Source organism: Sodiomyces alkalinus, assembly GCF_003711515.1.
Source record: "Sodiomyces alkalinus F11 unplaced genomic scaffold SODALscaffold_7, whole genome shotgun sequence".
NCBI classification, from domain to species: Eukaryota; Fungi; Ascomycota; class Sordariomycetes; order Glomerellales; family Plectosphaerellaceae; genus Sodiomyces; species Sodiomyces alkalinus.
In genome coordinates, this window is record NW_021167085.1 from 1944924 (window position 1) to 1964704 (window position 19781).

The window sequence follows — 19781 nt, forward strand, 5'->3', positions numbered from 1 at the left end:
GGCCCAAGAGCGCCGTTGTCGGTGCGAAGGATCCACTTTTTGTTATCAACAGTTAGATAAACGGTTGGGATGCCAGCAGGTGGCAACTGCCCGGATCGGCTAAGAGGGTCTTTGTTTTCGTTCCCTTCAGTATGGCAATGATATCACGTGACCAATGTAGAAATACCGGTGCACGGACCATGTCCGGGACATTTGCCAATGGCCAATTGCCCATAGCCCATTGAGCATAAACTCCTCGGTCGTGATATGCGACCATAGCATCCCAACCAGCCAGCTTAAACGGTTCACCAGCCCATCCATGTCGACCAAATACGCCTTCGCCTCCGCCCTCAGGGAGGTGCGATTCCTCTTCTGCCAGACTTCAGAGCACAGCGCAGCCACTCGGTACGTCCGTTTGTCACTCCGTTGCTTTCCCGTTCTTGCGGCCTCCCTCCACCTCCTTCTTGGAGCCTTGCTCCCGAGACCCCCATCCTCTCCGGTGCAACGACGCAAAAGGATTTAGCTAACTGGGGCACCATTGGACAGGGCATTCCTGACACGGTCATACCCTGTGATGAAGAAGCACAACCCCCAGACTCCGATAATGTTGCGTGAAGCAGCCGGCACTCTTCCGAAGGTCTATGCGAGATACGGTTCGTGCGGCCCATCCTACCTCGCGCTCTGTATCTCTCGAATCTCGAACACATTTTTTTTTGCTCTACGGAGACCGATTTGCTAATAGAACCCTGGGGCATTCTAACAGACTTTGGCGTCGAGAAGGCGAAGAGCCTCGAGGGGCTGTCGGACAAGGAGATCGAGGACACCGTAACCGGTCTTGTCAAGACCGGCGCATGAGAATGGATACAGTGTATCCCCTTGGAAATAGGGAATGAGGAATATGAGAGGTTCTGTATTATACCGGCCGAATTAGAAACGAACCGACTCTATCCGCGTCCACCTGATGAGGAGGGAGATCCGGCTGTGGAACCGCGAATATATTATGGTGAGCCAAGGCGACTCATGACGGAGCAGCAGTCACGACACCGTATGATAAGAACGGAATGCGAGAAAAGCAGTTCCCAGCGCATTTCATTCTAGGTATTGCAGCAGCTTAGTCGGGTCGACTGTCTAACAGCCAACCATGTTGGAACCTCTTCTTGCTCGTAACATGGAACGTCTCAAAGCTCGGCCAAATCCTTCACATAAAGCGTTATCTCCTAGCTAGACCACCTCAGGTAGCTGTACTCACTTATCTCACTTGTGCTAACGCTTCCGATCCCCTAGCTACGAGTTACCGGATAAGCCTTGGCTCCGGGTTTGTTTTCCGTTCTCTCACTCTCTTTCTCTCTTCTGAAAATGAAAACTCCAGCTTACCATTAGCCATCCTCCCACCACCATCACCCTTCTTTGTGTTTCCTTCGCCCACAACTCGAATATCATTTTACTGGCTGCCATCTTCGCCCTCCTTGCCATGATTCTTCTTCTTCGATCCCGACTTGACAGGAGAACCGGCCCGAGAAGCAGACTCGACAACCCCACTCGTCTTTTTCGTAGGACTCGTATGAGCAGAAGAAGTCACCTGCCCCGCGGTACCGTCTGCGGATTTCTTAGTGGAGGAGCGTCTGCTCATGGTCTGCACCCGCTCCGATCCTGCCCACGCCGTGCCAACTTCCGACAGTGGAGATCCGCGCCCTCCCTGGCTGCCTGCGGGGAAGGGAACTCGTCTTCGCTGTTGTTACGGCTGGCACCTGCGCCGTTCTTCTCGGGACTTCCCCCCGCCGTGCTGGCTGGAGGCTCAGTGAGGCTGGTGTCGCCCTGAGTGGTGACGTCGTCCTGCCGAGAAGCACCTGTCTGAGCCGAGGTCGCTACGGTCGACGAGGGAATGGCGTGCGTTGGAGTTGGCCAAACCGCAGGAAGCGGCTTCTTATCCAACGGAGGGGATTCGTCTTTTTTGATGGGCGAAGAACTAGGTGTAATCGTCTGAGACGAAGCCGATGACTCAGTACTTTCTGAAGATCGAGATTGGGCTTGCCCTCTGCCGAACAGATTGTAGGGTATAGCCACAGAAACGTTCCGCGATCGGGGATTCATGCTCACAGCCCTTTTGGAGGAGGAGACGGGCTCAGCTGCGACATGTTCACTGGCTTCTCCCGTCTTGTTGGGCGAGGCGACACCAGCGGCATTTCCGGTACCAGCAGTGGCCGATCTGGACGGTAAATCCTGAGAGTCGCAGCTGGTCTGCCGTGACTTGGAAGTGTACCAGGTCTCCGTGGTGCTCTCGCACTCCGAAGGTGTCGAGCGCCGTGGGGGGCCACTAGTCTCGAGCGGGCGCTCGTGGGTTTCGGAGTTGTCGCTTTCTCGCTGCCCAGGAGCTGCCGGGGCAGATGACGGGTTTGTGACACCAGCAGCCGCTGCCGCATTCTTCAGATTATTGACGGAAGCTCTATGCAGCAAGCTCGTCTCCTTCTTGCCCTTTGGGAATCGGTTGTTCTTCCGCTGACCAAGGTGGGAAGTGGGAGAGACGGGCTCGTTATCGTTTACAGACCGGTTAACCTCCTTCCGGGTTCGAGGATTGTCAACGGTTGCCGTAGCAGCAATGTCAGGCTGCTTTCCGGAAGCTGAACACGTCTGGTCCTCGGCAGGCTTGCCTGCATCTGCCTCAGCAGCATCTCGCGGTGGGTGGCTCTTGACCGCATCAAAAGGCTCGCCAGCACGCTTCTCCGAGTTGTCAGCCTGGTTTATTCTCTGCTGGCCATTCTTCTTGTTCTTCCTGTGTTTGGACCTCTTGGATCTTCCCCCAGAAGCCTCGGAACAGAACGAAGTGGTCTGACTAATGTTGTCGTCATTCTCATTTACCTCCTTGCTCGCAGGCGCATGAGCGACCTCTTTCATAGTGTCTTGTTCTACCATGGAAGCCTGGGTATTTTCCAAGGACTCTGCCGAGGCGCTGGCATCATCATTGCCGACATTGTTTCGCGTTTCAACACGCTCCGGAGTGACAGGGGCGTGTGTAGCCTCCTCGGTGTCTTCCCTGGAGCTGGTGGGCAGCTTGACCTTAACAGAACTGTTACCCTTGATGGCCGAGCTGCCAATGCTAGCCTCCTTGTCGGAGACGGCTTCTTCAGAAGGCCGCTTGGATCGCTAATCCTCGCCGTTGGTCTTCTCAGAAGCCGGAGTCTTGACAGGCTGTACCGAGCTGTCGTTGGATCTCTGGCCTGAGTTGGGAACGGTAGCAGGAAGCTGAACCGCAGGGTGACGGGCCCCTACTTGGTGATAGAACGGCTGAACGCCACCAATGGTCGGAATGAACTGCCCCGAAGGAGTTTGGGCAGCAGCCAATGGATGATGGTAGATCGGATGATACTGGCCCTGCATGATCCAGGGAGCTGGCGAAGTGACATGGGGGGTAGGGATCATTGGCTGCAGAGGAGGTTGTCCAGACTGCTCGTGAAGTGCAGGCCGTGGAGGAGTGATGGGATAACCGGATTGGCCTGGCTGGCCTGGCTGAAGGAACCCAGAGGAGACAGCCAGTTGTTTTACCATGGGTACACCGTTGTTCCCTGGGCGAGATCCAATGGTGCTCGAGCCGACGCGAGATCCCGATTCCAGAGGAGCAACTGCAGAGTTGGAGGACCGGCGGGGCAGCAGACGCTCAGGCGGGCTCTGACTCTGACATCGAGAGTTCTGTCGGTACGACTGAGGGTTCTTCTGCATCGGCATGGTATAATCGCGATGCGAGTGCTCGGGTCGGTCCTCCTCACGGCTCCTTGGAAACCCCTGGACAGAATGCCCTCTTCGGCGAGCCCATTCTTGGCCGTAGGCGGTATTATGCGCTACGCAGGTGGAAACCCGGCACTGGAGCTCATCGCAGTAGATATCTTCCGATTCTGCAGCCTCTAGCACCCGCGATGCATCCATGTACCTGGGAATAGGCATCGTGATCAGCAGTCGCCCCTCGCCAATTTCACCGGGCACGTCATTCGGAGCAAGGACGGTTACTTACTTCACCACAAGCATCCGCCGACCAGGATTGTCGTTCACCTGGCCGATAGTATCAATTGGACCCCAGCGGGACATGACATCTCTCAGAACACGATCAACCTTGAACTGATCCGTCCCATGCGGCAGGTCATGGAGCACAACAAACACCGAACGGTTGCGCCCCTCACAATGAGCGCAATCGCATGGATCGTATCCCCACCTGCTCCCGGGGTTTTTGGAAATGTGACGATATCTGTTTTGACAGGTGGTGTTGGGGTGAGAAGGCTCTTTGGACGAGGCAGGATGGCGACCACCCGTCTTCTGAATATTATTCTTCTTATGAGGGCTGCGTCTGTAGATCGGCCCGTGGAGTCCACTGGTATGGTATTCCCAGCCACGCGAGGCTGTACATAACATTTCTTCAGCTTTGAATGTCTTTGAAAACACGGCGGGATATGACTATGAAGGAAGTTTGAACATACCTGAATTCTGGGGAGACGTCGCAGATTCCGTGGGCTTCTTGCCTGCTGCGGCGTCTGCGTGAGATCCCTGAGTCTTGTCACGAGCACTACCGCTGCAGGCCCGTTGACGGGGGACTATAAGGGGCGAGATCTGCTTGGAGTCCTTGTGTCCTGCTCCGCCAGACCAGCTGGAGTTGCTGGACTCGGATTGGTTGTCACGCTGGTTGGCAAAAGGGTGCGGAGGATGGCCAGATGCATTGGCAGGAGCCTTTCTGGGGTTTCGATGGGTCACCACCTCTGTCTTTTGGGTAAGGCCAATAGACGCGGCTTGAGGAGCGCCACTCGGGACGACAGCCGACGTCGCAGGACCAGAAACGCCCACCTTGGCCGAACTGGCGGACTTTTGACCATTAGGGGGCATGGAGTGGGATGGACTCGACTGAGCTGTGTATGCGCTCTGCGGGAAGCCAGTGCCGGTGCCTGTGGACGTGAAAGGGGTAGCCTGGGGCTGGAGGGGCTTCGACTTGGATTTGGAGTAGAGCTGACCAATAAAGCCATCGGTGCCATTGGCTGTAGCAGATGGGTAGCTGGAAGCGATGACAGGGACACTCTGGGTGCCCATGGGATGTGCATTCGACTGTGGGACGTTGACGACAGAGGAGTTGCTGTTGGAAGGCGTACGAACCTGATGTTCGGCATTGACCAAAGAAGACTGAGCGGTCTTTTCATTCTTAGCCGAGCCAGTTGTACCGGTGGACGAGGCTCGGGAAGAGCCATTGACGACAAGTGGGCGAGGAGAAGATGGGGAGAAAAGCCCGTTTTTGTTGTCACCAACAGGTTGTCCGGCTATATTTCATCGAAGGTTAGCTGGCAGCACCGGAAAATTGGCCACGAAGTGAGGGGGGAAGAAAAGAAAGAAAAAATTGATTTTACTTACCGAGCCAGTTGTGAACGGAGTAACTACACCAGGCAACCTCAAGACCGTTGGCAGGGAACGGCCTGGCGAGAGCGCGTTCATAGCCCAGCAGCTGCTCCTGCCGGTGGATCAAGGCACCGCGAACAATGAACATGTCGACTTCGCGGAGCTCGCTAATTTCCTTCTGCTCCTCATCCGAGAGGACGGAGAGGATGTCAGTGTGCTGAGCATTGCAGGCCAGCAGTTTCTCCTTGTTTCCCTCCTTCTCAAGCCACTCGTCGGTCCAGACGCCAACCTCGTAGCACATGGAGGCGAAAACGTCACGCATGATGCTCCGGTTCTCGTGGCACAAAAGGTGCACCAAGTTCCAGAGGTTGAGGGCTCCATGGGAGAAGATGTCCTGAGCATCAAAGTAGGTGTAAAGGTCGTCCCAGCACGTGGGTGTCTGCATGTCGCGCATGTCAGCCCAGAACTTCTTACGAATCGAGTTCGCGGTGTTCTGGAGCTTCTCGGAATCCCAGAGTCTCAGGTTGCGAGACTCGGGGAAGTCGTTCAGCTGCTTCACCTGACGCGGCTGGTGCTTGTCGTTGTCAGTGCTGAAGATGGCCTTCACGGTAGCGGGGTCACGCTGATAGAAGCTGGGGGGCACATAGTTCTCCGTGTAGTACTGAGGACGGAGGCCAGAGTGGTCATGGACCATAGAATAGTTGTGAGGAATCCCCGTGGGGTAATTGTAGCTCCAATCAGGGACATAGAGCTTGTTCTCGAGCGCTGCCGGCTCGTAGCGGAGGTTGGAGCCGGGATAGCGGCTCTGCATCGGGATAGAAGCCATCGTGACAACCTAGTAGGATCGTGTTAGATTGAGGCGATGGATAGCGGGCCATAGAAGGGACAGGGGTAAAGGCAAAGGTAGGAGAGTAGAAATCAAAGTGAAGATAGATGAATAAACGGGCCAGGGTGTATGCCTCACCTGAGAGGCGCTGACGGTAGAAGAAAGCCAGTCTTTTGCAGAGGGAGTTTAGAAAAGCCCGGGACTGTGCCTTGGTGCCTGTCGTTGAGCTGCTCAACAGCGCGAGACAGAGAGACAATACGCCTGTAGACAGGAGATAGCAGTAATAGAGAGCCTCTCAAGAAGTGCAAAAGACGTGACGTGATATTTGGTGACAATCAACTTCAAGAGAAAGATACCAGAAAGATACCAAGTTGAGAGGGGGTATGGCGAGTAAAACGCAAGTGTTGATGAGTTTGCCTAGGGCACAAATAGGGGTTTGTGTGTTTAGGGTTGTAGAAGAGAGAGAGGTAAAAATGGGTGAGAGTTGAGTCTGGAAAGACACGAGGAGGGGAATTTATGAAGGTCGCAAGGGCAAAAGGGGCAGGCAGAATTTATTCTTCGTTAAGGGTAAGAGCCGGAAGTGATTAGAAGTGCCGGGTGAGTAGGAGATGACTAGGAAGTGCCGGAAAGGTGAACCAGTCTATGAGCGTTGCCGTGGTTCGGTGAAGGCAACAACCTTATAGGATACCGGCGGCCCGTATCCACAGTAGCACTCTGAATTGATGTTGAACAACCGCCGATTCCGATTCCGTTCTTCCGCTTTGTGCTTCTTACCCTTGGGAGAGCTCCTGGTGTCCTGGTGGGCTAAAGCCGGTATAAATAGCAGCCCGTATGTTCGTGTCATAGCAGTTTGTTGTTTTCATGATAGAAGTTGACTATGAAACTCGAACCTTGTGGTTTCATCTCGTTACTGTCCATCCATCCCGCAACTGCACATAACAATGCTCGTCTCGTCTCATCTCGGGCATATGTCTGTCTGTTGTGGAATCGCTAGGACCAGGAGGAAGTCATGCGATAATACGAGTTGAATCTATGGGCACCTGGACTGGGATTCTGAGAGCATAGATCTATGTCTCCCGAACATGGCTAAGCCGTTTTATCCTTTGTTGTTGTGGTTAGCCCATTCAAAGACTGTCTTTCTTATGGAATCCTCTGAAGGAACCCGACTCTTTTGAAACAGAGCTGGACTTGCCTCTACATCGTCGCATCTTTAGTTGGTGATCGAATGTATCTCTTGTTCGAATGTCTACGGAATTGATTCGACTGATTCCCATGGGATGGAATGTTGTCATATCTCTTGGATTACGGGGTAGGTCACATGTCTCTCGAGATGGCATGTATATTGCCAGGGCGGCAAAGCGACATGTACTTTTGCCTGCTCTGCTACGTGGAGGCGTCGAGACAGTCCTGGCATTTCTTTGTTCGGAGTAGCTGGAGTTTTCGAAATTGACAAAAGCCGATGCGAAGTACAATGGGGAAGCTTTTGTATGTATTTGGAGAAATCAGGAGGCGTATCGAGAAGCGACTTGTACATATTGTTACAAAAGCGTACAGAGAATACGCTCCTTGTCTTTATTTGCTGCTGTTCAAGGCATTGAGCATCTTGAGGATCTCAGACTCGTTCTCAGAGGTAGTCGCCTTTCCGTTATTCCAGTCCACAACCTGCGAATTGGTTAGCCCACACCTACTAAGACAAGAAAAGCGGAAGGGAAAGAAAGAGAAAGAGGAGAATATAGAGGAGAACATACTAGTGGCCTCTGTAAGCTGTTCTTGTCCATGTCGAATTTCTTCAGCGCCTCCTTCTCGTTCGATGCACCGGCGATGATGCTCGACACCTTGCTAGGACCGACGTATTCGAGGATGGTCTTGACCTGGTCGGCGGTGGGAGGCTCCTCGGTAATGTTGAGCTCAAACTCGGCGCGCTTAGGCGAGGTCTGGTGACTGTGGTCGCTCGCCTGGTCCAGGGTCGCCGGGTTAGACGCGTTGGCAGAGACCTGCTTGAGGAGAGTCGCGACCCTCTGCGAAGCTGGGGACCCGACTTTGTGGAAGAGGGTGATGATGTCGAGGGTTTTGTGCTAATGAGACGTTAGGATATACCCGATAGACAGGCGATGGGCGCTATGGAAAGGGACGAGGTGGGACTCACGAATCGGAACATGGTGGGCGGTGTGTAGGTAGAGAGTGAGTGGGAGGGGTGGGTGAGCTATAGCTTCTTTGTGAAGACTTGACGTCGATTTTAGAATCTCCTGGTGACGTGACGTTAAAGGTGGAGCTCGAGAGCCCCATGATTAGTAAGCCAGACATCCCGTTTTCCAGTAGTACCGTAAGGTACCTTACCGTAACGTTTTCTGGTATTCCGTATCTGTCACCAAATAAACAGCCCCTTTATCGAGATGGCAAGCTTAAGAATGATAACTATAAACTGCCCGGGAATACTGCGCATCTCATAAAATGCCTTCCGAATTCCTGTCCTTGGCCGTCATATATCCCAGAATCGCCAATCCCAATTCCAACTCTCAAGCCCCCCATACGCCCGCCCAGTCCTTTTCACTGCACAACACATGTTGCTCGAAGTGCGTCAAGACGGCCAAGCTTTGCTTGAGTCTCTGTGTGCCGATTGTCTGCCGTGGTTGTATCCTCACTGTGTGGGCGGTGACATGGTGACTATGGTCACTGTGGTGACTGTGGTGCTTGCCGACTTTTGGCCCGAGGCTTCTCGTCTGGCGGACAGTGCTATGCGTGGAATTCAGAAGCTTATCGGTCCAGGGGCCCAGGGCCTAGGCAGAGGAAACAAGGAGGAAGAAGAACAAGCGGCCGAACTGAGTCCTGCTCGGATTATATACCATCTCAGAGTCAAGGTCTTTGGCAAGAAAGAAGAACCTTACAAGTTTTGCTTCCAAGTCAAGCAGCTGTTGTACTATTCTGGGTTCCAGGTAGTTAGTTGACTTATATCGTGATAAGTCCTTATTATTTCTCTTGTTCGCCCACCCATCTCATCGGGTAGATCCTGCCATACCCATATAACAGTACAGAATGGTGTCTACAGAAATGGCAGAATATTATATGGACCAACTATGACCTAGCAGTGTTCTGTACTCCGTACTCCAAGCTTCAATCCGTGCATGATAGTTAGGTAAACAAGGGTCGGTAAATGGTAGGGGGCTTAAAGGGCAGGAGGGGACAAAAGGGGGCAAAAGGGGGCAAAAGGGGTGAAACTAGGCCTGAAGCACTGAAACGCCTATGCACCATGTTGGCCACTTGCCGGTTTCAATGACGCCCGAGCTGATCTTGTATCGTTCTGGATGCAAGCTTAGTAGGAAGAATCAAAAACCGAGAAGAACCCGTCAAGGTTCCTCAACTAGTCGCGCTTCTTTAGCCAGGCTATAAAACAGACCTTGCCGCCGAAGAAGTTCTGCAGGCGGGCCAAACTCCACCACACGGCCCCTCTCCAGCGAGAGGATGCGGTCGTAGTCGAGCACCGTATCGATGCGGTGCGCGATGGTAATCACGGTACGATTGTTGAATAGCGGGCTCTTGAGCTTCGCCTGCACGCGTTCATCCGTCGCCGCGTCCATGGACGCCGTGGCCTCGTCGAGCACAACCACATTAGATGGGTTGAGCATGACACGTGCCAGTGACACGAGCTGGCGCTGGCCCTGAGAGAGATTGGAACCTATTTTGGTGACGAAATGTCAGTCGCGTGAACTCAGGGGGGTGAGAGGGCGGGCAGCTCAAAGACGACGTGTGTGCCGACGGAGTAACCCCGTCAGATTTACGGCGCCTACCTCCTTCATAGATCTTGGTATCTAGGCCACCTCCCCTTTGGAGAACAAAAGGTGCCAGGCCTGCCTCGTCTGTAGTTTGGCGAGAGAAGTCAGTCACAGGTCATAAAGGAAAACAAGAAGAAGAAAAGAAAACGAAAAATGAAAAAAGAGAAGAAAGTTCCCGCTCACAAATCGAGTTCCAGAGATCGCTGTCCAGATGCTCATTCCCCGGGTCAAGGTTCTGACGCAGCGTCCCCTCGAAAAGCGCCCCATCCTGCGGTATAATGGCAAGCCTGCTCCGGAGATCAGACAAGCCCATAGCCGAGATATCCGCGCCATCGATGTGCGCTGAACCCGCTACCGGCTCGATGATCCGAAACAGTGCGAGCCCAAGCGACGACTTTCCCGCTCCCGTACGTCCGACAACACCGATCTTCTCACCGGGCCGGATATCGACCGAGACGTCGTCGAGAACCAGACCTAGGTCGCTGCGATAGCGCGCACTATAGTGGTCAAGTGTCACCGCCCCTTCGGTCGGCCATCCCATCCCAGGGCGGCAGTCCTCCACGACTTCGGCGGCCTCGGACGGGAGGTGCGTGTATTCCAGCACGCGCTCTAGGGAGACGATGTTGAGCTGCGCCTCAACCGACTGCCGGACCACGGCGTTCAGTGAGGTGGTGATTTGCAAGCAGTAGCTCATTGCGAGACCCACGAGGCCGGGGCTGAGCGGCAATCCGCGGGCGATGGTCAGAACAGAGAACCCGGCCGATGAAAGCAGCACTAATGCGCCGAGCATCTCAAGCCGAATTCCGAGCCAGTGATTCACGCATGCCGAGGGAAATAGGGCACGGAGGTGCGCGTCTACTCGGGCCTCGTTCACACGCCCGAACCGCGCTTGCTGGCGATATGCTCGGATGGTTGATATGCCGTGCAGTGATTCCTGAAAATGCGCGTAGACTGGACTCCGAGTGGCACTTTCATGTCGTCGTAGCTCACGCGACGTTCTGATATAGTACCTTTGAACCCATAGATAGACGACGACAAGGGGTATGATGAGCAAGGTAAAAGCCGGCGTAGAAACGGAGACAATGCCCAGGGTGAAGAAGGTCCGTAGAATGTTGGTCAAGACCATGTTGATCTATTTCTCGCCCCGTGATCAGTAGCTGCGCATTAATCACCTCTCCCTCTGATTCGTCTCAACTTACGCTACGGCCCAAGGCTTCGTCGACTCGGCTCATGTCACTGAATATGCACACGTGATTAGCTTAACCACTCTATAAGAGCCCCGAGAGATCCCAGGCAACGTGGTCATACAATGAGGTTGGGCTGTCATAAATGAATGGATGGACTCTTACCCCAGAAAACGATTTGTTATACGCCCTGCCGGGGTAGCATCGAAGAAGGACATAGGCGAAGCAAACACAGCCTCGGCCAGTCTCTCGTGGATTTTCCGAGATGCCTATAGATCAGGGTTAGCATGCTAGTCCCTCTCGCCGGTATGAACTTGATCTACGCCGTCCTTACCCTGGTGGCGCACGCAATCCAAAAGATCAACGACTGGGCAAACGATATGAAAGAGGACCCAAGTCCAAGGGCCATGTAAACGCCGATGTAAACCGTGCTGTTCGCTCTATTATTCTCAAGAGCGTTTGTCTCGGCCCACCTCTTCAGCCAAAGCGTGCTCCCTATTATGGAATGTCTCGTCAGTTTCGAGGGAAAGGAAGAAGGAGGAGGAGGAGAAGAAGAAGAAGAAGAAGAAGGACCGGCAAACTCCATGTCCCCGCCCTTTGCCTTCACCTCAATTATCCCCAACATAACTGGTATAATTTCCTTACCCATTTGGATGGCCTGTGCTGCTATGAGGCTCACAGAGTACAGCACGACCGCGTCAAATCCAACAGCCTTCGCGTAATGGGCATAAACTGTATGCTTGCGGTCAGTGTTTTTGCGTCCTTGACGGATGCCGCGACGATATAAGTACGGGCATCGAATTCAGCGGGGTCTGCCGGGGACAACTTACCCTCCCATTTTACCTCTCTCGAGGACAGCGATTTCAACTCTCCGTGTATTGGCGTGTGGCTCTCTTCGTCCCTTTGCCTGTCGGAGTGGTTTGTCGACTGCGCGGCTTCTCCTTCGCCTTCTATTAGAGTTCCCACCGTGGTCTCGCTCCATCTCTTCCTGCTCTCCTCGACAGCTGGACCGACGTCCACCGGCAACGAGATTCCACGAACCTCCTCAGCAGCCTCTACAGCTCCGTTCCCGCTATCTTTCGCGAGGAGCCTCCCGATCCGACTCTCTGGATCAAACGAGGCCGTCTTCGGCGAGGAAGCTTCCACGATGGCGCCCTGTTGAAGTAGGTAGATGTAGTCGGCACATGTAAGAACCGCAGTCGTATTAGTTGCCAGGATCCGGGTCTTTGTGCGAAGCAGTCCCTGGGGGCCCAAAACGTGGTAGATCAGGTGCCGACCAACGTGCGCATCAACGGCAGAAAGACAGTCATCCAGCAAATAAACGTCAGCCCGGGCGTAGACAGCTCGCGCAAGAGCAACCCTGGCCTTCTGTCCCCCAGAGATACCCAGGCCGCGCTCACCGATGACGGTGGCATCGCCCTGCGGGAGTTGGGCCAGGTCTTCTAGCAGGGCACAGGCAGCGATGGTCTGCTGGTAAAAGTCCTTGTCGAAGGGTTGGCCAAACAGGATGTTATCACGAACCGTGCCGTGTAGGAGCCAGGGCTGCTGTGATGCGTAGGCGACCGAGCCGCGAACGACGACGCTGCCACGGGTCTTGTGCATCTCGCCCAGGATCGCATGGAGTAAAGACGACTTGCCCGCCCCAACTTCTCCCACCATGGCACACAGCTGCCCATTCCGGACTGTCAGGTTGATGTCGTCCAAAGTATTCCCCAGGTCGTCGTCGAACTGCCACGAAAATTCACCCTGTCGCACAAGCACAGTTTCGTCTCCAGGGAGATCAGTGGCCTCTTCAAACACGGTGGCGTCCTGCTGGACCTCGCCCTCGCTCAGGAAAGCGCCTATCCTGCGCGAAGCGACTCCTGCCTGTGCGACAAGGGTCATGGACATAGGCAGGTAGGCCAGCGGAACGCCGAGCAGCTGGAATAGGGCGAGAACAGGAAACACGATTTCGGCCGTGAGACGTTTCTTATCAATAAGGGCGTACCAAGCAAATGTCCCGCAGGACATGAAGAAAGGGGCGGCCACCATGCTGAGTGTAGCGGCGGAGTGTACGGTGCCCATTTTGAGGAGAGTGCGGAGCTCGTGGTCACGCCTCAGGGAGCCGAGCCTTTTCAGCATAGCGGACGTCCAGGCATGAAGTTTGATGGCCTTGATGTTATTCACCATCTCAGAGACGATCCGGCTTCTCGAGTCTCTGGCGCGCATAACCTGCTCCTGGATATTCAGCATGGCGCTGGTTATCCACCCGTTGAGAGGGAGCATAAGCAGCGTGACGATCGCCGCCGCTAACAGCGCCCACCCAACCAGACGGTACAGTGCCAGGGCACATAGAACTATCTGTAGAGGTGCGGACCACAGCTGATGGGCCATCGGTATGAGGTCCTGGATGTACTGCGTGTCTACTGCCATGTGGTTCACAATATCGCCGGTGGGCCGGCACGACCTACTTTCGTGAGAAAGCCGCAGAGATTTGTTGTATATCGCAGCCATCAAACCACCCTTGGCTCGGATGCTGGTATTCGCCACCATCTGTAGATATTGGTGCTGAAAGGGCCGTCAGTCATGCATACCTGTGAATATGTTCGACAATGGGAGGCTAGAAAGTCGAACCACCAACGGGCTAAGGCTTCGAGATGAGGAAGGGACTCACTGTGAGAACGGTCTGAAGAACGGCAAGGCCAAATATTGACAAGACAATCCTGGCTCCGGTGGCGATCACATCTCCCCGTGGCCGCTCGTCATGCGAAGCTATGAAGGCAAGCAAGCTACTCAGCAGCAGAGGCTGCCCAAAAATACAAAGGTCGCCGAGGAGCTTGATCAAGCCTGCCACCGCATACTGCAGACCGAGCGCCCTGATGAGGGCGAATATTACGGCCGAAGCCGGACGGCCGTACGAGCGACGGGTCCGCCAGCACTCCTCAAAGGACGAGCCAGTGAAGGGGGCCGCCAATGTTCGTGGCAAGTCCCACAGGTGATAGTCCTCCAGCGGCATCTTATAGCCCAGCCTCATCAAGGGGGTAACCCAGGAGAAAGCCAACACGGAAAAAAGATTCGACGAGTCGAGCAAGCACTCATTATTGATGAATCCTCCTTTCTGGGACCTGGTACTGTTCCTCCAGCTTGACTCGAGCAGAAGCTGGGCCATCGCCAGGCCGCAAGCGATGCAAACAGCTCCATAGTAGGTCGAGTTGGTCAAGTAAACTTGCCGAAGGTGCAGAGAATGGAGTTTCGCCACGAGGCCTATGGGAAGAACGAGCCAGTAGAGCAGAGCTACCGTGCTGGCACAGCGCAGTCGCGAATGCTCGAGCCGGTTGAGATAAAAGACGACACTCAACGACACAATTGTCACTAGGGATGCACCAATCTCGGCCCAGGCAGTTGCAGAGTCATCGGCGCGCCGGGAACCACTTGTCAGCTGTATTCCAAGCTGGACTGCGGTTGTTGCCGAGAGCAGGAGAAGCAAGGCCTTCGAGTCGCTGATCAGCGTCCAAATCGTTCGAGGTCCCTCGACTATGAGAACCACCCCCTGTTAACTTACCTCCTTGGCGTGGAGCTGCCAGCAGTTTCGCAGTGGTATGAGCGGCTTGTCGGTCAACGTCCAGACGGCAAACAGGCCTGCCACAGTACCGTAGATCGAAGCTGCAGCCAGCCAGCCGTCGGCGGAGATGTGAGAAACCAGGCTCAGCAAGAGTTCGAGATTTGCTTCCGTCTTCTGCGCATAAATTGACGGCAGCCATAGGTGTCCAGCTGCGGGATGGACAGAAGCGAGACCCATACCGCCTCTACCACCTACATGGGCGGCCTGGACCTGTAACGATGAGGGCCCATCCATCAGCGCAGATGGTAAGCGCTGTAGAGCTGTCAGGGGCGAAACGGCAAGGGGCGTCGGAACCAAGATGATGCGTCGGTGTGGCGTATTCAGTTGAACTGGGGATTCCACGGCGATAACCCAGCCACACAGGTCTGAGCGAGAACACTTTGGGGGCGAGAGGCAATGATGAAAATGTTACGAGGTGCACGGAGCCATACGGACAGCTCGCCAACCATCAGGGGCATGGTGCCGAATTAAGGGCAGTACACTTACTTCGTAAGAGCGAACTGTTCGAAAATATTTTTCTAGTAATTGTAGTTGGGCCTCATTGAGTCGGGCATGTTCATCTTACTCTCCAGGACAACGACAGAAAGACGGTAATTACCATTCGTACGAGAAGCCAATGATGGATCACGTACAGGGCCGGTCCCAGTCTGCCTCGTCTGTCTGAGACATGCATTTGTGTCTTGATGCTTTGTCGGCTGGAGTTCCCGTTCAGCTGCTCCACTTCCACCTTGGCCGAGTCGATCAGGGACGAAAGTTGAGTGTCCGAGGGAGATCGACAGGTTTGATGATGCCGTATATACGTCGATAGGTTTCAGAATTTAATTTGAACGAAATTTACGGGAAGACATGTGCATGCGATGCTGAGGAGCGGTCGTATGCGCTTTGCACTGTGTAGGTAGGTTAGGTCCTTGGAAACCACGTCGAGTATCCTCGAGGCCAAGGGGAGGGGAGAGTGTCCGAGGGACCTCATATATCTTGCTCAGTCGACGTCGGATGCTGCGGTCATAGGTGTTGTGGTGGTATCGGCCTACACAACAGAAACTTCCTGATTAGAGTAATTGAAACCGGACCATATCACCATCTCCCGTTCTTCTCGTCTTTCTTTACCATATCCTCCTAAGCCATTATGCAACGGTTCCAGGCAGAGACGCTATTCCAGCCATCCAACTTGGTGGCTGCCATCCAAGAGGCCAATCAAGTCGACTCGGATGGGAACCGGAAGCCTCTTTTCGGGTCGATCATGGCCTTTCCGCACCAGAAGGTCGCCCGCACCGTCGCGGTTCTCGGCTTGGATTTTGTTATGATCGATGCCCTACATACGTGAGGCCCTCTCGAGGGGGGGCGGGGGGTTGAGTTGTACGGTCGTCGATGGACTGGAGAGCTGACATGCGAATGCCATGACAGTGCTATCGATGCAGAGAACTTATACGCCCTAATACAAACCATCAATTTCGTCAGCCAGGGACGCACCTGTGCTGTCGTGAGGGTGCCCAGCGCAGAGTCCCACCTCTTGGCATACGCATTGGACGCAGGTGAGATAGCATCAGAAAAAGATATATACAAACGGCATCAGTCGGCTTGTCGAAGACTAGTGTCAGCTAACACAGAATCATTTATTTCTAGGGGCATCGGGCATCATCTTCCCCCATGTCGACACAGCAGCGGAGGCAGCGGCCGCTGTGAAAAAGGTGCGCTATGAGTATTCGGGTGGTGAACGGTCGCTGTCTCCGTGTGCTCTTCTGAACGGCATCACGGATATGGCACCACCTGGGTGGTCAGCTGAGAGGATCGCAGACCGGAACATTGCCGTAATCTGCCAGATTGAAAGCGCGGTAAGTCGAGAAAGAAGAAAGAAAGAAAGAAAGAAGAAAAGAAAGAAGAAAAGAAAGAAGAAAAGAAAGAAGGAAAGAAAGAAGAAAAGAAAGAAGGAAAGAAAGAAGGAAAAAACTCTCCCCAAACTTCTCACGACCTACCACATCACATTTGTCTCCAATCTGAAAATCATCGAGTGCTGACACGCGAGGACGCTCCCAACTCTCGATGATAGGTCGCTGTAGAAAACGTGGACGAAATCGCTAGAATCCCAGGCGTGCACTCTCTGATGCTTGGTGCCGGAGACCTACGGGTATCTCTGGGGCTCCCGTCTCGAACACCGCCAGGCACGCCCGAAGACCCGCGTTTCTTCGCCGCAGTAGAGAAGCTCATCGCGGCCGCGAACGCCCACGACAAGGCCCTCATGACCGTTGCCTTCAAGACAAACGCCAACGATGCGGGCTGGCTCCGCAACTTCAGCCTCGTCTTGACCAGCGCCGACATTGTGAGCGTGGTTAAAGGACACAAGGAGGATTTGGCCCGCACGAGGGAGCTGCTCAAGAACGCCCGATCTGACAAGAAGGTAGTCGTCAAGACACGGGCGAACGGCCATGCGAATGGGATGGTGAATGGCCACTCCAAAGAAAAATTGAATGGAAGTCATGCCGAAGACGAGAAACCGAACGGTCAAGTCAACGGAGACCTGTAACGGTCGTTCCAGAGGAGATGCGAATGGACACGGTAACAGTCCCCTTTACAGCGTCTCGGAGTCTCAGCGAGACTGCGCTGTTTCTGGCGCAGAGCACCTGCGCCAGGGCATTACAGCTTGAGTTGTTTTTGATGCGGAAATGAGAGAAAACCTTGACGCTCATTGTCAGTGGCATGTCCATAATGTCGAATTACTTTGTGTCTTGGGTCAGTGTATTCGTAATTAATAAGGTACCCGTGCACTTCCAATTATTAGGTACCTGAGGCCAAGTGCCTTCGCCAAGAAATGAGCAGTCCTTATGTAATGATATGGTCGTGTGATATATCACGGGACCCAACCGACAACTCCCTTCTCCCACCCTGGATAAGGCAAGCGACAAAGCAGTCTTATTACGGTGTACATGAATACCGAAGTATTACTCCCTGTTGAGAATGCAATGGATTGGGTCATTCAAATGCATTCCTAGCAGCCACCTCACTACTTCGTAATACCGAAAATGCTTCCTTCCTCCCTACAATGGTCATCGTCATTTCGCCTCTCAACTCAGTGCCTCTCTTTCTCTTATTTCGAGTCTCCGAAAACTAGCGACAAGGGATCTAATTCTTCGGCTCTTCTACTTCTCCTCCCATGCCATCCGTCGTGCCGTCCGTGGCGAGCATGTGGTCCCGTCGTCGTGTCATCGTTAAATGTCACAACGCGGTCTCTCGACCGTTACCTCACCACTGCCGCCGTCACCACCCACACGAGTCGGATCTGAAAATAGGCAGGGGTTTAAGTACAGTCCGACCTCTGTCCCATCTTCCCTCGGTACCAGTCCGATTCTGCACCGATAAAGGGAGACAGTTTCTTAGCAAGTGCTCTAAAGCTCTTAGGGGAGTTAAGCTTCTCCCGTCACTTACTCTGCAATCCGTCCGGTAGGCTTGCCATCGGCAGGGAATTGACTGGGGATAGGAAGAATCGTGCAGTTAGCCTCGGGGTACCTGAAATATCTGTCGCGTTTCCATGATTCCGCGCCCGGTTGAATTATTTTGATACCTGAATAGGGTAACGTGGCATCACTCACCTTCTCAGACTCGAGCCCGTCAGCATGGGACAGCTTCGCATCAGCTTCTCCACAAGCACCGAATCGGCATCAGCCACCTCACCGCACATGACGTACAGCTTGGCCCCGATGACGGCCTGGCCAGAAGACTTGCTAATGCCCACCTCGTGCAGTAGCAAGCAGTAGCGCGGCCTTCGTCTCTGCTTCTCACAGCGCCCGCCTGTTGCCGGTTCTGCGATCGAGTCCCACACGCGGGCCGCCGTATCGACAAAGTGGCTCGGAATGTCGACCCGCCCGCCTAGACTCAAATGCGGCAGAATGGCGTCAGCGAAGCGGACCGAGTCCGCAAACATGCACCGAGTGTACACCTTAACCCGTGACGAGGGGAACTGAGTGGCGTCCATGGACAGCATTCTGATTTGCAGCGTCTCGCTATGAGAGGAAACGTAATCGCGCAAAGTCGACCAGAGATCCCAGAACCCGGTATGCTCGAACAACGGGCTGAAAGGTTTGGCGCTGTCGAAAAGCCCGTCGAGGTCTCTCAGCGTGGTTGCAGGGGCCTGACAGGACGGCAGGAGCCAGTAGAGCTTAAGACTCGCGTGCTCCGGCGCCAGTTCGCACCCAACAAAGGTAGAGGAGGTTCCGCAGCAAACACAGCGGCCTAGTTCCTTCTCGGTCGGGTGGATGCGAGTCTCCTGATCCAGGAACCACTGTGTGACATGCTTCCACAGCGCCGGAAAGACGTGGACCTTGAACTGGTCCCCCCCAGTGGCCCTTCCGTCATCGAGCTGCTCTATGGCTGCCAGGGCTGCCCGGAGCGTGTCAGATCGCGCGTCTGCCCCGGTAGGCGGCGCCACGTCAACGATATACCGGAAAACTGGCACCCCTGCGCTTTCGGCGCTCTTCCAGCTATAGCTATATTCCAACGGTGTGAAGTCGTTTGTGAGAGCGGAAGCATAACGAGGAGAGAAAATAACGGCCCCATTGTCTGTCACTGTGGCCCGCGGCGGCAACTTGAGCAAGGGCATTAGATTTTCCCGGAAGAAGAGAGCATGGCGCCGGGCCTGATTTTGTGAATAGCCGCATTGTGAACGTAGCACGTAGTCGAGGGAGGGTATGATGATAGAATCCCATCCCGGTTCGTCTAAGTCCCCCACACCTGTGGTATCTGAGGGCGATGAGGGAACAATAGGGCGTAGGCAAGGCAGGAAGTCGACCTAATTTGGTGTTTTTATTGATTAATCGAGTATCTTGTGTGTCCGGGTTTTAGTACGGGCGAGTCAACAGATGGCCAGATACACACCTCTCCTTGACACCCAGTCTCATAAGCCAGCTGCATAGTGAAGAACTTGTATCAAGAACAAATCGTAATCGGATGTTACACTCCAGCCAGCCTTCACTCTTAATATTGCGCGAGCTTGAGCTCCGTGGGAGAACGAACAACTTAAATGAGAGACCACATGGCACTCAGATATGACCGGCAAGGAGAACAAC

General features: G+C 54.1%; 7 protein-coding genes across 7 annotated transcripts; 2 read left to right on the forward strand and 5 right to left on the reverse strand.

Annotated features, from left to right (window-relative positions):
• The first annotated feature begins 234 nt into the window (after positions 1–234).
• On the forward strand, positions 235–1247 carry SODALDRAFT_334745 (NADH-ubiquinone oxidoreductase 10.5 kDa subunit). The gene is made up of 3 exons (XM_028612286.1): positions 235–384; positions 526–632; positions 743–1247. The coding sequence occupies exons 1-3, from the start codon at positions 299–301 to the stop codon at positions 832–834; spliced, it is 285 nt and encodes a 94-aa protein (XP_028465438.1). The 5' UTR covers positions 235–298; the 3' UTR covers positions 835–1247.
• On the reverse strand, positions 1140–3005 carry SODALDRAFT_201553 (hypothetical protein). The gene has a single exon (XM_028607213.1). It carries the CDS (start codon positions 2887–2889, stop codon positions 1606–1608), a length of 1284 nt encoding a protein of 427 aa, XP_028465439.1. The 5' UTR covers positions 2890–3005; the 3' UTR covers positions 1140–1605.
• On the reverse strand, positions 3005–6553 carry SODALDRAFT_201548 (hypothetical protein). Its single transcript, XM_028607212.1, has 5 exons — positions 6308–6553; positions 5359–6178; positions 4443–5267; positions 3983–4364; positions 3005–3901 (listed from the first exon to the last, which is right to left on the reverse strand). Exons 2-5 carry the CDS (start codon positions 6167–6169, stop codon positions 3121–3123), a joined length of 2799 nt encoding a protein of 932 aa, XP_028465440.1. The 5' UTR covers positions 6170–6178; positions 6308–6553; the 3' UTR covers positions 3005–3120.
• Positions 6554–7741: 1188 nt separating this feature from the next.
• SODALDRAFT_340827 (DUF1687-domain-containing protein) lies at positions 7742–8327 on the reverse strand (the record flags this gene model as incomplete). Its single annotated transcript, XM_028612990.1, has 3 exons — positions 7742–7831; positions 7918–8244; positions 8316–8327. The coding sequence occupies 3 exons, from the start codon at positions 8325–8327 to the stop codon at positions 7742–7744; spliced, it is 429 nt and encodes a 142-aa protein (XP_028465441.1).
• Positions 8328–9075: 748 nt separating this feature from the next.
• On the reverse strand, positions 9076–15258 carry SODALDRAFT_297917 (hypothetical protein). Its single transcript, XM_028608834.1, has 10 exons — positions 14665–15258; positions 13777–14592; positions 11954–13670; positions 11769–11855; positions 11458–11618; positions 11289–11392; positions 11139–11175; positions 10123–11071; positions 9955–10023; positions 9076–9842 (listed from the first exon to the last, which is right to left on the reverse strand). Exons 1-10 carry the CDS (start codon positions 14956–14958, stop codon positions 9514–9516), a joined length of 4563 nt encoding a protein of 1520 aa, XP_028465442.1. The 5' UTR covers positions 14959–15258; the 3' UTR covers positions 9076–9513.
• A 470-nt stretch (positions 15259–15728) lies between these two features.
• SODALDRAFT_334749 (HpcH/HpaI aldolase/citrate lyase family protein) lies at positions 15729–17538 on the forward strand. The gene is made up of 4 exons (XM_028612287.1): positions 15729–16044; positions 16129–16256; positions 16348–16556; positions 16772–17538. The coding sequence occupies exons 1-4, from the start codon at positions 15851–15853 to the stop codon at positions 17243–17245; spliced, it is 1005 nt and encodes a 334-aa protein (XP_028465443.1). The 5' UTR covers positions 15729–15850; the 3' UTR covers positions 17246–17538.
• Positions 17539–17582: 44 nt separating this feature from the next.
• Positions 17583–19781, reverse strand: SODALDRAFT_334751 (hypothetical protein). Its single transcript, XM_028612288.1, has 4 exons — positions 19591–19781; positions 18309–19504; positions 18145–18186; positions 17583–18066 (listed from the first exon to the last, which is right to left on the reverse strand). The coding sequence occupies exons 1-4, from the start codon at positions 19624–19626 to the stop codon at positions 17928–17930; spliced, it is 1413 nt and encodes a 470-aa protein (XP_028465444.1). The 5' UTR covers positions 19627–19781; the 3' UTR covers positions 17583–17927.

What these genes read in the sequence shown, in the direction of transcription:
- SODALDRAFT_334751 (XM_028612288.1), bottom strand. Translation starts at nt 19,626, where the DNA reads ATGCAGCTGGCTTATGAGACTGGGTGTCAAGGAGAG. An exon ending in AGACTGGGTGTCAAGGAGAG is followed by an intron (nt 19,505 to 19,590) that starts GTGTGTATCTGG and finishes ACACCAAATTAG; the next exon opens with GTCGACTTCCTGCCTTGCCT. An exon ending in CCTACCGGACGGATTGCAGA is followed by an intron (nt 18,067 to 18,144) that starts GTAAGTGACGGG and finishes TTATCGGTGCAG; the next exon opens with AATCGGACTGGTACCGAGGG.
- SODALDRAFT_334745 (XM_028612286.1), top strand. Translation starts at nt 299, where the DNA reads ATGTCGACCAAATACGCCTTCGCCTCCGCCCTCAGGGAGGTGCGATTC. An exon ending in GAGCACAGCGCAGCCACTCG is followed by an intron (nt 385 to 525) that starts GTACGTCCGTTT and finishes ACCATTGGACAG; the next exon opens with GGCATTCCTGACACGGTCAT. An exon ending in GAAGGTCTATGCGAGATACG is followed by an intron (nt 633 to 742) that starts GTTCGTGCGGCC and finishes GCATTCTAACAG; the next exon opens with ACTTTGGCGTCGAGAAGGCG.
- SODALDRAFT_201553 (XM_028607213.1), bottom strand. Translation starts at nt 2,889, where the DNA reads ATGGTAGAACAAGACACTATGAAAGAGGTCGCTCATGCGCCTGCGAGC.
- SODALDRAFT_334749 (XM_028612287.1), top strand. Translation starts at nt 15,851, where the DNA reads ATGCAACGGTTCCAGGCAGAGACGCTATTCCAGCCATCCAACTTGGTG. An exon ending in ATGATCGATGCCCTACATAC is followed by an intron (nt 16,045 to 16,128) that starts GTGAGGCCCTCT and finishes ATGCCATGACAG; the next exon opens with TGCTATCGATGCAGAGAACT. An exon ending in GGCATACGCATTGGACGCAG is followed by an intron (nt 16,257 to 16,347) that starts GTGAGATAGCAT and finishes ATTTATTTCTAG; the next exon opens with GGGCATCGGGCATCATCTTC.
- SODALDRAFT_297917 (XM_028608834.1), bottom strand. Translation starts at nt 14,958, where the DNA reads ATGGATGGGCCCTCATCGTTACAGGTCCAGGCCGCCCATGTAGGTGGT. An exon ending in ATAACAAATCGTTTTCTGGG is followed by an intron (nt 11,176 to 11,288) that starts GTAAGAGTCCAT and finishes GTGCATATTCAG; the next exon opens with TGACATGAGCCGAGTCGACG. An exon ending in ACGAAGCCTTGGGCCGTAGC is followed by an intron (nt 11,072 to 11,138) that starts GTAAGTTGAGAC and finishes GGCGAGAAATAG; the next exon opens with ATCAACATGGTCTTGACCAA.
- SODALDRAFT_201548 (XM_028607212.1), bottom strand. Translation starts at nt 6,169, where the DNA reads ATGGCTTCTATCCCGATGCAGAGCCGCTATCCCGGCTCCAACCTCCGC. An exon ending in CTCCGTTCACAACTGGCTCG is followed by an intron (nt 5,268 to 5,358) that starts GTAAGTAAAATC and finishes GATGAAATATAG; the next exon opens with CCGGACAACCTGTTGGTGAC. An exon ending in CGGCGGATGCTTGTGGTGAA is followed by an intron (nt 3,902 to 3,982) that starts GTAAGTAACCGT and finishes GCCTATTCCCAG; the next exon opens with GTACATGGATGCATCGCGGG.